Source organism: Taudactylus pleione, unplaced genomic scaffold (genome assembly GCF_031769625.1).
Source record: "Taudactylus pleione unplaced genomic scaffold, aTauple2 ptg000034l, whole genome shotgun sequence".
Taxonomy (NCBI): Eukaryota; Metazoa; Chordata; class Amphibia; order Anura; family Myobatrachidae; genus Taudactylus; species Taudactylus pleione.
In genome coordinates this window covers 1,687,948-1,705,342 of record NW_028284436.1, presented here as the reverse complement: position 1 = coordinate 1,705,342, position 17,395 = coordinate 1,687,948, and the positions used below count along the sequence as shown (strand labels likewise).

Here is a 17,395-nt window from a genome sequence, read left to right as displayed (position 1 = left end):
TATCACCCTCTGCTTAGAGCAAGCAGTGAATAAATGCTGTGAGCATGCCCGGCAGCTCCTGGAGTGCTGGGCATGCCGCCAGCATGACAAAAGGAGTGTGGCGCGTAGGTAGGGCTTTTCAAAGTACACCACGTGGGGTGCCAAAAAAAATAAATAAAATTTGCTTACCAAAAAAATTGGGCTCGGGCCGGCCCTGCTCATACCCTAAGGATTTCACCGTCAGCTAGACATGTATAGTAGGCGGACACACCGTCTGATAGTCTAGTTGTATTTGTCCTCCATATCTAAAGAGTGTGGAAAGTTACTGCGCTCTCCTAAATGTATCCTAACTTGTGTTATCGTTCAATCCCTCAGCTCCGTATCTTTAACGAACACATAGCTTGAATAGAAGCAGTCAGCATATTGTGAGAGGGGTTCAACCAATGTGTTTCCAGGATTATTCTTACATGGCCATATAGATTTAGCAAAAAAAATTAATACTGTTTGTTTAACAAGCAAATGGGTTGAGACCTGGGGGTAAATTTACTAAAGTGAGAGTTTTTAGAAGTGGAGCATAGCAACCAATCACATTCTACCTAACATTAACTAGCACCTTCTAGAAGATAATAGCTTGAATCTGATTGGTTGCTATGGGCAACATCTCACACTTCTAAAAACTCTCACTTTAGTAAATATACCCCGTAGAATCAAATGACTATGAACCCAAAGAACCCTCATCCGAATCTAAATGTAAACTTTATTAGATGTCAACTAAAACAGAATTTAATGAGTACGTGTTAGAAAGACCTATCGCACAGGAGTCATTAGGGACCGTAGCAGTACCTGCTCTGGCTGCAGTGCAGCCAAGTTCCGCCCGCCGGTCCGCGCCATTTCAGCCTGTTGTTCCACGGTGGGTCCTACAAAGAATTAGAGGGGACAATGAGGGATAGAAGTTTAAGAGGGGTATTTAATATGAAACGTTAACCTCGCCAGCGAGGTTTTCGCCGCACATTGGAGGTTTTGCCAGTGAAAAAGTATTGCGCGCGCTCCCACTTATCCCCGTATTCAATTTGAAATCGTCGAAAATGGGACCCGGCAATACTTGGATCGGCGAAACAAAACTTGAATTTTCAGGAATTGTAGGAGCCCCCTAAAGATGTTCAGACCTCGGGGATCACTATGGGTAACCCCGTTTTTGCCTGCAGAAGAAAGTCGGGGTTTTAAATAGCCATGCAGGTGTTTTTTTTCCCGACATTGAAGAAGTGATGCAGAAGAGCACTTAGGTTTTTTTTTTTTCGTTTTTTTAAGTGGTCTCATCAAATTTGGGGTACATGAAAATGGGTACTAGCATATGTTTAAGTCACTAAAGGTAATTTTTAAAAATTCTGCAAAAATGCACCTGCCGCTACTTTGCGTAATGAAAAAAACACCTGCCTGCGTCCATTCGGGAGCCATCTGTATGTGTATACAGATAGCTGTGTTGCGTGGCTCGGCTAAAAGCGTTTTTTTTTTTTTTTTTAAATCCCATGGATTACTGCGGAGAACAGCGCTGGATGTAGGGGAGTATGAAATCTTCCTTGCAGGGCCAAGTTTTAAGGATCTCTACTGGAGAAGGGGACAGACACTTCTGGTATAGGTAAGTATGTGTGAATGAGTAGGTGTATGTAATAAACTTATACTGGGCACAGTGTGTGTGTTTTGTCTTTTTTAACTATTTATTTTACAGTGAAATTACAGGTGCCGCATGTCTGCTAGTACTTACAGTTCCACAAGTGCAAAATGGCAGGCATGCTGGCACTTGTAGTTCCACTGTAAAGTAAAATAGTGTTACATTATTTGGCCCCCCTATTATCCCCATACCCACCGCCCCAGGGGTATGGGGATGATCCCCAGTGATTGGGTTTCTGGGCTGTGGCATTACACCCTGGTCGGTTGGGTCTGGTGCTGGTCTTAAATATAGGGGTACCCCACGTCGTTTTTGCCCCCTATATTTAAAACCAGCACCAGTCCCTGCAGCCTGGTGTTTGTTTCTAAAATACGCTGGAACCCTACACATTTTGTTCCCCGTATATTTAGAAACCACCACTGGCTGGCAAGCCTGGGGCTGGTTTAGCTATTGGGGGGGGGGGGGGGACGACCTTATGTCATTTTTTTTGTAAATTTTTACAGGATAACAAAAACGGGAATTTTCGGGAAATATTCTAGGGACCCCCCTAAAGATGTAAAGATGTCTACACATGGGGGATCACTATGGGTACCCCCATTTTTAACTCCTGAAGGAAGTCGGGTTTCTAATAGCCGAGGCAAGTGCATAAATGCGACTTTGAAGAAAGTGGTGCAGAAGAGCATTTAGATTTTTTGGGGGGGAAAAATAACTATGCCCAGCAAATTTGGGGTACTTGAAAATGGGGGTCAGCATATTTTAAAGTTGCTAAAGAGACTTTAAAAAATCGTGAAAAACCCACCTGCCGCAAGGAGCTGCAATGAAAAAAAAACACCTGGGGCATACTTGGGGACCCCCCAGAGTCAAGTTCGCTATTTTTTAACTTTGTTCCCCAACTTTTTTTTTTTTTTTACACCCAAAATTCAAAGTGATTTTTTTGGGGTGTCCCGATTTTTTGATTCATTCTGAAGGGTGCAGGCTATTTTTTTTTTTTTTTAAGCCTGCACCCCTAAACCCCAATTCTTTACTTTTTTTCGCCACCTATTCAGTGGTGAAAAGTTATCCCCGTTTTTTTTCAAAGACTTTTCGAACCTGCGAAAAGTCTTTGAAATTGAATACAGTGTAAAAGCAAAACCTGCGATAATGACGTCATAGGTGCGAAAACATCACAAAAACTGAGTTTTCGCTCCCATATTGAATACCCCTATAAGTGCAGGTTGCTGTACCAGAGGGGATGTAGTTACCATCCAGGCAGTCAGGATGCTGGCACTCAGAATATCGGCACCGGTATCCAGACAGCAGTTGGAATCCTGACTCCAGAATTCCATCCGTCGACAACCCAACATTACGGTATTAGGATTAGGGGGGAGGGTTAGGTTTAGGGGTTAGGCACTAGGGGGAGGATTAGGCTAGGTTGCGGGAAAGGTAGGTTAAAGACACTTACCTACTTGGGTCAAGATTCTGACTGTTGGAATGCCGCTGTCGGTATTCTGACGCCAGATCCTGTACCCAACCCATACCAAAGTAAGGGGTAACATGAGCATAAAGAAGATAGCATGGTGGTAAAATGAGACATCTGCAGGTGGAGCAGGGCATCAGGGACAGCTGTATAAGTAACAAACAACTGTATGAGGGGTATCCAAATAGCTGTGAAAAATGTCGCCCGATTTTTTTAATCGTGCTATCCAATTAAACCCCGTTTATTACGGCCGAAAATGTTCTGGTTTTCTCACGAAAAAACATAGGATTAGCGAAAAGTCGCGGACCTATGTGTTTTCTCTGCCACGGTCGGGAGACAAAACACCACCTCATCGGGGAGGCAGGCGAAACAAAATCCCTGACAAGGGCCGGCTCCGGGGCTAATTGGATACCCCCCTATGCTACAAGAGTTGTACGTAAATCCAATGTGTACAACTCTGATGTTTGAAGATCTGCGCATGCGCAGGATAGAGCTCGCAGTGCCCGGACACTGCACCCTGATTGACATAGTCGCTAGGCAGCGTTCCAGTAAATGGGGGTGTGTCGGCCCAGTTTCCTAGGCGTGCTGAAGCCAGTGGCTGCGTCCTTGTACGCAGCTTTATCTGCGTGAAAACACCGCCCATCCTTAGTAACTTGAGGGTTACACAGATGACCGATGTTCACACAAAGTGAACCGATGCTACATCTTCGGATCACAGAAGCCGGCAAGGGGCCTCTATTTACTAAGGAGACTCCTGCAGCATTAGCACATTTTAGCGCAGCTACTGTGCTACATCTGCAATCTCTGAAACAGGCCCTGTATTAGCAACGCCAACAAAAAAAACAAGTAAAATAATCTATAAAGAGGCAACCGCAGACAACCTGTTAATAGATTGTTACTATGTTTTAGTTATTACATTTTTAAACTCACCGGCTGGTTTTACTTCTGAAAAAAACGTGCCGACCTTCTTCCCTTCCACAATGTCGGTAATCACGTGTCCGGATATTTTAGGATGAGTTCCATTGGCAATGACGACAGAGGTGCCGCCTTGAAGCGCCCACAGAGCAGCCTTCACCTGTAACAATTGTCATAAGTGTGTAATTGAAAACAAATATACAGCACAAAATCCGAATACGACTATAAATATACTGGATTATGAATAGCAAAACAGAACAGTCCTTGCAGACCCTACCTTTGCTTCCATGCCTCCCATACCAACTCTTGATTTGGATCCGAAGGTCACTGACTGCTGATCACCCGGATAGAAGATGTCAATAAGTTTGGCATCGTCTGACCCAGGTGGGCTGTCAAACAGCCCTAAAAACAAAAGCAAAAGCATATTACCTAGTGAAAGTACAAATAGGCAGTGCACAAATATCTCTACCAAAGCAGACTGACATCTTGATCTAATGAAAACTTAGATTCATTTTAAAACCTCGATATTGACAAAGTCGGTGAGAAATGATTAAATCACACTAATTCCAATATTGCAGATTGCTCTTTAATGCTACAAAGCTGGAGAATGGTGATCTTGTATGGAATGCTTCATCATTTCCTTTCCCTGGATGTCACTCAGACCCTCATTAATGCTCCTATCTCTTGGCATTGTGACTAATCATCCTCTCTCTTGCCAAGACTCTCTGAGAAGTCATCCACTGACTCCACATTCACTCTAGAATACAATTCAATCTGCTTACACTCACCTATATAGAGCCCAATACATACACCTCCCATCCTACATCTCCAACCTAGTCAAGGAAAACTTTGCTTCCTGACAACTCCATCCTGCTAATGACCACAGCCTCTCTTCTCCTATCACCTACTCAGACTCTCCCCTGCAAGAATTTTGCTGGGTACACACTTGACAATAGATAGTTTGTACAGCCGTCTAACGACATATCATCTAGAGACCGTCAGCCGGTGTGTACACGATACATCTGTTAACCAGGCTGTTTGTGTATATACTGCATTGGCCACGTACCACAGCAGATGCAATATATCCAAACGATCGTGCACAACTGCCTGTGCGTCCGACCAACTCATATGCTGGGCGCAGGAACCAGCAACAATGACGTCACAACTCGTTCCTGCGGCCAGACATCCCAGGCGGCTGATTGGTAAGTGTGTATGCACATATTGTTTCTGCAGGACACTAACCAAAATCATTAGATCGGTCGGCCTGACGACTAAACCATCGTTGAGTAGCCCACATATGCAGCTGTAGTGCCACACATTGCCTACCCCTGTTCTGGCATATAACAGGTCTTTAGGCACAGACTTGAAGTCCAGGGCAATTATGGATTGAGGGATAATTAAATGTAGAATTCCTGGTCCATCTAGAACCCTTGTCCATGGACTAGTTGTCCCCAGGTAAAAGAAGCATTCTGCACCAGTGGTGGGGGAGGAAAAAACAAACACAGAACTTTCCCATTACAATATATCTTCCTCCTTCCAGGTTTCACTTCCTCGTCACTCACTGTCCTGGACGGTTTATTGAATTGCCTTTCAGTGAGTCAAACAAATACAAAGGAAATTGAAGCAAATAAGTGCCAATACCAAACCAATACAATGTTACCTTCCACATCCGACAGAACGATGATTAAGTCTGCTTTCATTTCGACCGCTAGTCGTGCCGCCAGGCTATCATTGTCCTTTATGCTGATCACCTGCAGAACAAATCACGGTTACCAAAGATAAAAAAGAAAGAAAGATTGGAATGTATTGATATAACAGGAAATGTAACCAGCAATACAGCAGAGAAGCAAAGCAAACAGCAGCATGCAAAGAGGCGCAGGAAGGCAGCGATACCGCTCAGATGCAGCACTTAGCACTAAAGGATCAGAAGATATAGGGTAGAAAAAAACAACAACCTAATATTAGTACATAAGCATTGCCAAGGCAGCAGTTATAAAAAAATAAAGAGGTTTAAAAGAGACATTCACGCTTTTTTTTTTTTCCTCAATGAAGTTATATTCCCACAATTGAGAAGATGATTAATGTATCTGTGTTAATTTTTAACCAGAGAGCACAAAGCCCCAGAAATACTGTGACTGCCACAATTTGACTGAATTTTGGATGAAAATTTGCGAATAATAATGAAAGTCGTTTTTTTTTCCCCTTCTTAAATGATGCGGGCAGCCCCCACCCCCCACTTACTATATAAACCATCTGCTATCGCCATGGGAACTGCTGGCACCACAGCACAGCAAATAAAAACATTGGGAATGACCTTTGACTTTACATCGTCTTCTAAACTTCTTGTGCACTGCTCCCCGCCCTCTCCTCCGCTTGGCCAGACTTGCCCCGGAGCTCCAATTTCAAGTGTTCCCTAATACTTGTCTTTCATGCTAGTCTTACCCGCCCCATAGAAAACCTGTCCCCTCTCTCTTGCCATTTCATCACTTTCCCCTCTCCCTCTATCGTCTCAAATTCTTTGCCCATCATCAAATCGACTCCTTCGTCCCGCTCCACTGTCCCCCTTCCACTCATTTCCCACCACCACCATCATGTCCATTTGCCCCCACCACGGATGACGTTAGCCCTCACAAACATGGTCTTCAGTTTCTCCCGTCTCCTCGTTTCCTTCTTTCTAGTTGTGCCTCCGAACAGTGTTACTTTTTTAGTAGCTTCATTTTGTATTGATTTTTTTAGTGACGCTGCCGTTTCTCTTGCGCCCTGTCTATTATGTTCTGTTTATATCTTATACAGTGCTGCGGAACCTGCAGGGCACCTTATATATGTAAACTATGACGGTCATCTCTGCAGTGCCCGAAAACAGGTTGAATAATACAGTTTCATTTTGAGAAGCTGTGTTGCCTATATATATATATATATATATATATATATATATATATATACATACACATACACACATAGAATTTTTTTTTATTTTTAATATTATATGGTTCTAGCGACACTGCTCATGTAGCTCTTCTAATGCTGATCAGAACAACCTATCCAACACTGAAGAGATCAGTAATCACGCTGATATTGCATGACAGCACCACCCTATGCCTTTCTCTAAAACCCCATTAGTTGGTATAGCAGGCACCTTGTAAATAACTTTACCCAGAATTCCCTTAATGTTTGCAAAGAAACCTGTGCAAGAGAATGTTGCAGATCGATGTAGGACAGTTAACCCTTAGTGCCGCAGAGAACTGTTCATTTGACATCATGTTCAACCATAAAGGCAGCAGGAATAACAAAAGATTTACAAATGCATAATCAATTGTAAAATACAAAATAAAACAACATTTGCTTTTGTTGTCGCGTGAATACCTCATTTAAGGCTGAGGATAAGCAAAAAGTCAATAGCTGAGGAACTAAATAAATCAAGCGTGTTAATCAGGTAACAGAGGTGAGAAAGCGGAAAGGTTAAATCCCTAATAAAAAAAATGAAAAGAAAACACAGCAAGAACCACATCCCAACTCCAGTGCCTATTATTTATTCTCCAGTCACTGTTACTTTGTAGGTCTACTGCTATTGATTTTGTTGGACCTAGGGGCCATGGGAACCCAATGAGGTTACATTGGAACAGATTGGCTTCATTTACATGGATACCGTTTCAGGTCATAACATGGCTGCCTCACTGTGCGGTGGCGACAGCCATCCTGTTTGGGTGATTTTGGAGATGTACAAGGGTGTTACAATAAGTAAGGGAACAAGACCTCTCACATGTGTAATGTTCTTTATTTCATTCTAATTTCCCGCCAGACCGGAGCAGGTAGGCCACTGCTTCCCCTCACGGCCATTAGACTGCACCTCATATCAGTCATACTGTCCCTACATCAGCTGTAAGATGGCGGGGCTGGAGGAAAAATGGTCAGACATTGAGGTGCGTAGTGTGATCAGATTTCTGCGTCTAAAGGTACATCAGCAGCTGAAATTATTGCCAACTTGTCCAGGTGTACGGTGATAACGTCATGTCACGGAAACAGGTTTGGTGTACTGTCTTGGATAACTTCAGGACAGATGTTCAAGATGAGCAGCGATCCGGCCGGCTAAGCACGTTCACCACAGATAACGATTTGTGCCGCATTGAAGGTCTGATTCAGGAACAGGCGCATTAGAGTCAGTGATATTGCTGACGAACTGAACATCTCAGTGGGTACTGTGCACACCATCGTTCATGAGCAACTGGGGTACAGGAAAAGGTGTCCACGCTGGGTACCAAAGCCACTCACAGAAGTCCACAAAACCAATAGGCTGGGATTGTCTCTCGTGCACTTGGCACTGTACCATGAGGAGTGAGTGCAGTTCCTGCAGCGTATTGTTACAGGCGATGAAACATAGGTGCATCATGTGACACCAGAAACGAAGCAAGCATCCATGACATGGAAACACACATCATTCCCATATTAGAAAAAAAATTCAGCACAGAAGGTCATGGCGACGTGTTCTGGGGCCACAAGGGCGTGCTTGTTGTTGATTTCCTCACCAAATGATACTGTGAATGCGGTTTGCTATTGTGGCACATTGATGCAGGCGCAGAGGGAAATTCGTCAAAAATGACCCGGGTTGCTGCGAAAAGGCATTGTATCGCTGCACAATGATGCCAGGCCACCCTCAGCCAACCGCACGCATGATTTGTTACGGTGCTACCATTGGGAGGTACCGGACCATCCTCCCTACAGCCCTGACCTGGCACCAAGTGATTTCCATCTCTTTGGAACTTTGAAGAAGCACCTGGATGGAAGCAGATTCACAATCAGCGGTGAAGTTCAGCAAGCTGTCATGTCCTGGCACTAACTTCTTCTATGCCGGGATAGATGCCTTGGTGTACTGTTGGGACAAATGTTTAGACAAGTATGGGGACTAGGTGGAAAAATAATCTGTACCAAGGCCATACTACTGATTATATGTATATGTACGAGTTGGATACATATAAGCAACGAGAGGTCTTGTTACCTTCTTTATTGAACCACTCTCGTATCAAAGCACTGAAGAGCGTGGAGAAGTTCCCCATAGCAACCAAGGTTCTACCTACCATTTTATAGAATGTAAATGATAAACGCTACTTCAATGCTGTTTGTTGCTTATGGGCAACTCCTCCGTTCTTTTCACTTCTTGATACATCTCCCCCATTGTGTACGCTTTGCATGCCCGGAGTTACGGTATCCTGTATCATGGACAAGCAATCCTAAGCGCTAGGCACTGCAGTTATACGTCACCTTTCTTCTCCGCCTTCCAGCATTCATGCGTTAATGTAGCCATGCCAAGCACTATCGCTACAGCAGCCCTGCATGCAGCCTGAGCCCGCAGGAATACTTCACCCACATTTACCCCCTGGAGATCACTGTTGGGTTCAGGAGGAGGAACAACCGCATCGTTGGTGTTAATGATCGGCACGATGTTCATCCGCAGTAACTCGTGTAGCGTGCCATTTAAATTCCGTCTTTTCTGCTCGTCGTGGAAATCCAGGTTTGTGACTAAAATCTGAAAAAATAAAAATAGGCTTATAAGACACCGCTATAAAAGTGGGTTTATGCACACACTCCGTGCCTGTTCGTATACCTAAATAAGGTTAACAAAAACATTACTGTAAACTAACTTGTACCAACTTCGGGACACTATGGGAAAAAAGTGTACATAAATATTCAATGGGTTGCCTTTAGTAACAGCACCTTTTATACAGTGACCTGTGCACCAGTTCTGGCAAAGGGCCACAGCTTTATCAGACCCAGCGCTGGCGAAAAGCCCAGACCACTGCATGGGAACAGAGCCTGGTCACCGCCCTGCTGCTGGGTAACAAAGTGCTTTCAGGGGAACTCAGATGGACATCATTGGAGAATAAATATCACATATTTCAGGTACGATGTGACTCATCTGTCTGCAGTAAATGACAGCAATAAATTAAAGGCCAGATTTATTGTACTGGGACATTGCTGCTTTCCAATAAGTCTAAAGTCTGCAGAATGCAAAGATGGAATAAAAATATTAAGGGAAAAAAAAAAAGATAGTTAAGTAAGGTTGTAACATTATAATTCCTCCGCTGCTTACCTGTGCTGCACAAATACTGTACTGTGTAAACATGGCCTCATAAAGTGCCATAAGCCCGCTCTGGCCAGCAGCTGCGCACGCACGGGCCTCCAGCACGGGGACTTGCTGTGCAGAAGAAAGAGGAAAGTTTGAGTAAAAGGCAAACGCCATCATCCCTCAGGTCATGTCCCCCAGGTGTTTGCTCACCATGTCTTTCAGCTGGTTCTGTCCTGAGTGCAGTGCTTGCCGCACGCTCTGAGACAAGAGGATTTCATGGCGGAGACGCTGTTTCCCAAAGGCTACAGCACCGCTGGTGACGATCATCATTTCCCGGCCTTGGTTCTGCAGCACAGACACCTGAAGGAGGAGGATAAGCTGTTCTCAGGAAAGTTCATCCACTGCTCTAGTTCTATTTCTAGCTACAGACTGAAAACTAAATTGGGGCAGAGTTCTCAGTCATAGAATGACAAAACGAATCAGCTAAGGGGCAGAGCCGCGCCCGGGGCCCCAAGCCTAATAGGCAGAGCCGCGCCCGGGGGGGCCAAGCTTAATAGGCAGAGCCGGGCCCTGAAGGCCAAGCCACGCCTGGGGAGCCAAGCCTAATAGGCAGAGCCGCGAACGGGGGGGGCAAGCTTAATAGGCAGAGCCGCGAATGGGGGGGCCAAGCCTAATAGGCAGAGCCGCGAACGGGGGGGCCAAGCCGCGCCCGGGGGCCAAGCCTAATAGGCAGGGCCGTGCCTGGGGGGCCAAGCCTAATAGGCAGGGCCGCGCCCGGGGGGGTCAAGCCTAATAGGCAGAGATTGGGAGAAAAAAAAAAAAATATGCAGCCATATAAATAAACTATAAGATATAAATATTGTTTATTTCAATAGCCTAAATGGGTTCTGGACTATAGACAGACAGTAATGGGCGGTATCCACTAAGCGATTTAAACAAGCGATTGCACGATAACGATGTCGTTATCGTGCAATCGCTTGCAAATCGCGCATTCATCGGTGATGTTTTGGACGGAAGCGACCCGCGATGCGCGTGCCCGTGGGTCGCTTCCGACATCAGACATCGCCCGTACATGCAGGTCAACCTGACGATCTTGTCTGGTTCAGCATGTGCGGGGATGAGGGATGTGCCTGGACTGAACGTTCAGTCCTAGCACATCACTAGCTATACAAACGACAGCACGATTGCAATGTCGCAATTGTGCTCTCGTTTGTATATCGCTTAGTGGATACCCCCCATAACTTGTTAGACAATGTCTAGATAGACACCAGATCTTAGACAGTTAATAGTTAGACAAGGATAAAAGTTCGACACAGACAAAAGTCAGACACACTAAAGTTAGACATGTAAAAAGTTCTACAGGTAAAAAAATATTGACAGGGTCAAAAGTTCGACACAAAAATGGTCGACACTTTATTTTATTTTTAGTATTAGGTTTAGGCACTTACCCCCATGGTTAGGGTTAGGCACTTACCCAGACTGTTAGGGTTAGGCACCAGGAGGGAGGGTTAGGGTTAGGCACTTACCCAGACGGTTAGGGTTAGGCACCAAGGGGAGGGTTAGGGTGAAGATTAGGGCTAAAAAACAAATTGTCGAACATTTTCGTGTCGAACTTTTGACCCTGTCGACCTATTGTACCTGTCGAACTTTTTACATGTCCAACTTTAGTGTGTCTGACTTTTGTTTGTGTATAACTTTTTTTCCTGTCTAACTATTGACCGTCTAACATCTGGTGTCTATCTAGACATTGTCTAACTAATTACTGTCCATCTCTTATACCACACCCAGCATAAATATCCCAAGACCTGTATTCTGTGTTAAATACATACAATGTATTCAATACCTGAACCCACTGACTGCAGTCAATTCTGTTACTATAAAAAGAAACATAGAATGGATACATTGAATACCCCTGAATGATATACAAATCTGAACTAGAAACAGAGTATCCATCTGAAGCCATTTACCTGCTCTACAATGGATGCCAACCTTCCAAGAGCCAATCCACACTCATCGCCTCGCGTCACCACGGCACTTCCTAGCTTCACCACAATGCGCTTAGCATGCTTCAGCTCACTGCGGTGCACAAATGGCTTTCCGTGCGAGCGGATAAGTGGCATGGTCAGGAAAGGGATATTGCTCCAGTGCCGGTGAGGTTGCTGAGCAGGGCTGGAGGCAGGGACATCTAGGTTACAAGGCAAATTATTACACACTCAGTGTGGGAAACATTCAGTAACCAATGGTCATAAAACTTTGCTTTCTCTCAATATTATGCCACGTGTTACTACAAAGTAGTATTTCAGAGACGGCATATAGACTACAGAAGAGCACACAGCATACACCAACGCATTTCACTGTAAGGAGTGTGACGAGGCTTTATGGCTAAAGGCCTTGCAAAGCCATGACAGACTTTACTGAGAAATGCACGTTGGAGTTCGCAGTGTGCTATGGCGCGGACTACACGCGGGGGTGTGCATCGTCAGCAACATAGCGGGTACACACTGCCCAATGTGGACGATATATCGTCTAGTGTGTACCCAGCTTTAGAGGCATTACTTATGACCAGACTTCCACATGTAGAAACAGTGAGATATGGCTGCCTAAACACATAGGAATAGGGACCAATGTTTTTTTTTTTTTTTTTTTTAGGGTTATCTCCACAGTTATGTGTAAAGCGGCTAAACCCGTCTAAAGTCCTGCTGTGTGTGCCCAAACTCCCGTTTGGGCGCCCAAAGTTCTGACTTATCGCACATTTCTGCTCACCTGCCTGGGGGCTGCGAGCAGAAATGTGTGCTCCCATGGCTGTTCGCGCCTGAACAGGGTAACAATTGAATTGCTCTGTCGGGCACCATCAGCCGTGGGCGCAAGCAATAGAATCGCCCCCCCCCCCCCCAAAAAAAAAAAGGAATAATTCAGAAAACAGACTTGAATTTAATGCCCCAATGCAATTCCTTATGCAAAATTGTATAACTTATTATATATCATCTAGTTTGCTTAACTACTGTGCTGCTTACAGCTTGTACAATACCTGCATAGTAAGCCATCATTGCGCTGCCCCGGACATTGCTATTGTGCACTCACGATTACAATCACTGTTATATTAGGTGACACTGCATACAGGTACTTACATTTTAGATGAGATGGGGACGCTGTGGTCCGAACACGGGAGAAAAGATACTGTCCATTGAGGCGGCCACGACATCTCAGAGCAGCCCGGGATAACATTTTGCTAGGGAAGGAGAAAAAAAAATGGATCAAAACGTATCCAAAACTGCCTATAACTGTAGCCTAATTGCTGATGTTCACAAGTCACAGTGTCTGTAGATATGTAACAAAACCAAAAACTAACTTTTGTAAAGACACAATTTCACTTTGTATTGAGTACAGACTTGATATTTAGAACAAAGCATTTTTAATCTACAGATATATTACAGGAATTCAACCAAAGCAACCTAGTGCCAACTAATAAAAATAATAATCACCATCAAGTCATTGTGTGCCTGTTAGAAAAAGCATGAAAAACTCAGTAAAAACTAAACTTGCACTTTCTCCGGCTGCTGTGGAACTACAAGATCATGGATTTGAAATTGTAAAGCGCAATGCAATACTGTAAGCTGTCTTCATATAAAACATTTTTTAATAATAGTTAATAATCTTGCATATTCTGTCAGCACTAAATCAATTGTATCAGACCAGTGTTACCATAAAAGACTCCTATAAAAACGTCTCTCAATACACCCATCTCCAAAATTGTACCAGATAGCCCCGCTTGGCACCATAAAAGATGTGACTAAGCCATGCGCTGCATCTCTTTAAATTATATTTTACCAGTTATTTATATAGTGCACACATATTCCGCAGCGCTTTACAGAGAATATTTGGCCATTCACATAAGTCCCTGCCCCAGTGGAGCTTACAATTTATATTCCCTACCACATGCTCACACACTTAAACACTAGGGTTCATTTTTTTGGGGAGCCAATTAGCCTACCAGTATATTTTTGGAGTGTGGGAGGAAACCAGAGTACCCGGAGAAAACCCACGCAAGCACAGGGAGAATATACAAACTCCACACAGTTAGGGCCGAGGTGGGAATCGAACCCACGACCTCAGTGCTGTGAGGCAGTAATGCTAACCATTACTCCGTCTGTGATGCCCTGCTTTACTCAATTTCCGTCCATTTCACATGGCTAATGCATTAAAAGCACAAGGTACAGTACACCACGTACCCTGTACACCACTAGTGGATCTGTGTGCAACATTGTGGAAACTTACACTGCCACGATTGCAAGAAACGTACAAATCTTAAGTTCCCAGTACACTACAAGTCTGGTTTGCAGCTGTGGTGCGAAAAAGACACTGTGCCAGAGGTTCCCAAACACGGTCCTCAAGGCTCCCCAACAGTTCAGGTTTTAAGGATATCCATGCTTGGCCACAGGTGAATTAATTAGTACCTCAGTCAATTTGATTTAACCATCTGTGCTCAGCCATGGATATCTGTAAAACCTGAACTGTTGGGGAGCCTTGAGGACCGCGTTTGGGAAACTCTGCACTGCAAACAAAAGATGCTAAAGTACAAAAACTTGCTATACATGGGGCACCAAGTACCTCGCATCATAATGTGCACAAACTCTAAGTCTAGGTATCTGTATACAAAGTGTTCAGCAGGAATTTTCAGTAAAGCCAAATCCTATACCTAGCGTTCCTGGGGAGGTCCACAGAGATGCTGAATACACTGACAGGCTGATGAAACCCTGGTGCACAATTGCAGCAGATCATGTAAAATCCACATAAAAAGCAGGGGGAGGGGGCAATCCACACATACACACGCTCCATGTGATGGAAGCAGCCAATCCCAGCTCTGTAAAGGGCTGCTATGATTTGGGAAGCACCCTATGCATGCACTCCATTTCTCCATCAGCCTCAGCTTCCCATCTGTGTTGTTGAGTGGTGGCAATTTCAACTTATCAATGCAATCTCATGGTGGATTTTCTGCAGTTGCAGAAATAGGGTCACATCATCTGCACAAGACATGCAGCTGGCAGCACAGGTTCCCCCAGTGACAGCAGGACCAGGGATGCCATTGCCTATGCCACGTTGTCAATCAATGCAGTGATGTTACCCCATCCAAAACACCAAACTTCCCCCCCACCCATCAGTACCAGTCGCCTCCCTTCCTGGCCCCTGCAATGGTTTGACATGTAATCATGGCGCTGCATGCAGGTTGCTTTGCAGAACATACTCCAGCACAACCATTTAGACCTGGCGGTGTAAATTAATACTCATCGCACGCACAGCAGTCGCACCTGACACGCACGCCTGCTGACTAAGAGCACCGGCTACACCAGGAACCCAGCACACGGGCCGCGGCCTGCACCTCTCCACCCCCTACCTTTGCCGGAGCCTGCGCTGTCCCGGGACCCTGCTGCTGATGTGTTACAATAAAGCCGGTACTAGAATTTGGAGTCCCGGCAGCAGCATCTGCCGTCGGACTGCGCATGTGCGGAAAAGGGCGCGGGTGACGCGCGCGCGCAGTGAGTACCCTGCCAGGTACTTCACATCCCAGCATGCCTTGCCCTAGTTGTTAGCATGAACTCATAGCGAAACTGTGGCAGGGCATGCTGGGATGTGTAGTTCCGCAACAGTTGTTGGGCCGCAGGTTGAATGCTCCTCCTGGTGTACGCGGTGTATAAATCCCAATATCGTAGCCACTGCCAGTAAAAGGCAAAGCGACATTACTATAACACGTGGACGTGATCTGCGGACGCAACTGTTTTGCTGTTCAGTGAGAAGTTTGCGGTAACGCTGAGCAGCTCTCAGTGGTAGCTGGGGGGGATTTAGGTTCACAGCTCCAGAGACAGTGCAAAGTAGGGAAACTCCTCATTTTATGGTTAGAATGCTGGGGCACATTGCAGTACCCCCGGGAACACCCCTCCCAATGAATACTAATGTTTTTAGAGGTTTTTAAATAGGACAATATGGTCGATAAAGTCTTCAGGCGATCTTATCTAAAAAGCATCAAAATGAGTTAAATAAATGTAAATCGATGAATGAATGATATGGGCCATGGATGTCGATGAATGAATGATATGGGCCATGGATTTCGATGAATTAGTGATGTGGGCCATGGATGGCGATTAATGAATGATGTGGGACATGTATGTCGATGAATGCATGATGTGGGCCATGGATGTCGATGAATGAATGATGTGGGCCATGGATATCCATGAATTAATGATGTGGGACATTGATGTAGATGAATTAATGATGTGGGACATGGATGTCCATGAATTAATGATGTGGGACATTGATGTAGATGAATTAATGATGTGGGACATGGATGTAGATGAACTAATGATGTGGGCCATGGATGTCCATGAACTAATGATGTGGGACATGGATGTAGATGAATTAATCATGTGGGCCATGGTTGGTGATGAATTAATGATGTGGGCCATGGATGTCCATGAATTAATGATGTGGGCCATGGATGTCCATGAATTAATGATGTGGGCCATGGATGTCCATGAATTAATGATGTGGGACATGGATGTCCATGAATTAATGATGTGGGACATGGATGTCCATGAATTAGTGATGTGGGCCATGGTTGTCCATGAATTAATGATGTGGGCCATGGATGTCCATGAATTAATGATGTGGGACATGGATGTCCATGAATTAATGATGTGGGACATGTATGTCGATTAATTAATGATGTGGGCCATGGATGTTGATGAATTAGTGATGTGGGCCATGGATGTTGATGAATTAATGATGTGGGACACATATGTCGATGAATTAATGATGTGGGACATGTATGTCGAATTAATGATGTGGGACATAGATGTTGGGAGTTGTATTGATCGGAAAGAGGGGTTTGAACTTGCAGATGGGAATGACAATGGATTTTCTCAACTTTTTGGATCATTAGGGTGCCTTGAGGACCGAGTTTGGGAACCTCCAATACACACATTTCAATATTATTCTAGAGATATTTTAATTTACTCGAAAATCCGAGTCTAGTGCTTTGGACACTTTTACTTGCTAAAATAAACGTTCTATAATTTTACCATTATTTATAAAAGTTGCAAAAATCAACCATTAAACTGACTTTGCTTTATAGCCACTCACAGCCTCCTGCACAGTCCTCCTGTCTAATACCCCATTCACACAGAAAACGAAATTACTGGGTAAAGCACTTTTACCCAGTAATTTGCAGATCAGCACAGGTTTTTTTTCTGTGTGACAGGGTCAACCCGGGTCAAAAATGCTGGGTCTCCAACCCTGGTAAATAGCATGTGTGACCTGAGTTGAC

The 17,395-nt window shown here is 44.6% G+C and overlaps 1 protein-coding gene across 5 annotated transcripts in view; it reads right to left on the bottom strand.

The window, feature by feature from the left end:
- Positions 1-15,587, bottom strand: part of ALDH18A1 (aldehyde dehydrogenase 18 family member A1) — a 31,695-nt gene extending 16,108 nt beyond the window's left edge. The window contains exons 1-10 of one of the 5 annotated variants that reach the window (XM_088452165.1): positions 15,470-15,587; positions 13,206-13,306; positions 12,045-12,262; positions 10,288-10,437; positions 10,102-10,206; positions 9,379-9,537; positions 5,677-5,767; positions 4,294-4,418; positions 4,032-4,176; positions 823-896 (exon numbers count right to left, since the gene is read on the bottom strand). In XM_088452165.1, coding sequence (XP_088308291.1) covers positions 823-896; positions 4,032-4,176; positions 4,294-4,418; positions 5,677-5,767; positions 9,379-9,537; positions 10,102-10,206; positions 10,288-10,437; positions 12,045-12,262; positions 13,206-13,302 — 1,164 coding nt within the window. In that variant the 5' untranslated portion in view covers positions 13,303-13,306; positions 15,470-15,587. Of the gene's footprint in view, positions 1-822; positions 897-4,031; positions 4,177-4,293; positions 4,419-5,676; positions 5,768-9,378; positions 9,538-10,101; positions 10,207-10,287; positions 10,438-12,044; positions 12,263-13,205; positions 13,307-14,773; positions 14,795-15,239; positions 15,295-15,383; positions 15,404-15,469 lie in introns of those variants that run through there. The other 4 variants (XM_088452167.1, XM_088452163.1, XM_088452164.1 and 1 more) reach the window with 4 other exon arrangements.
- Positions 15,588-17,395: the final 1,808 nt, after the last annotated feature.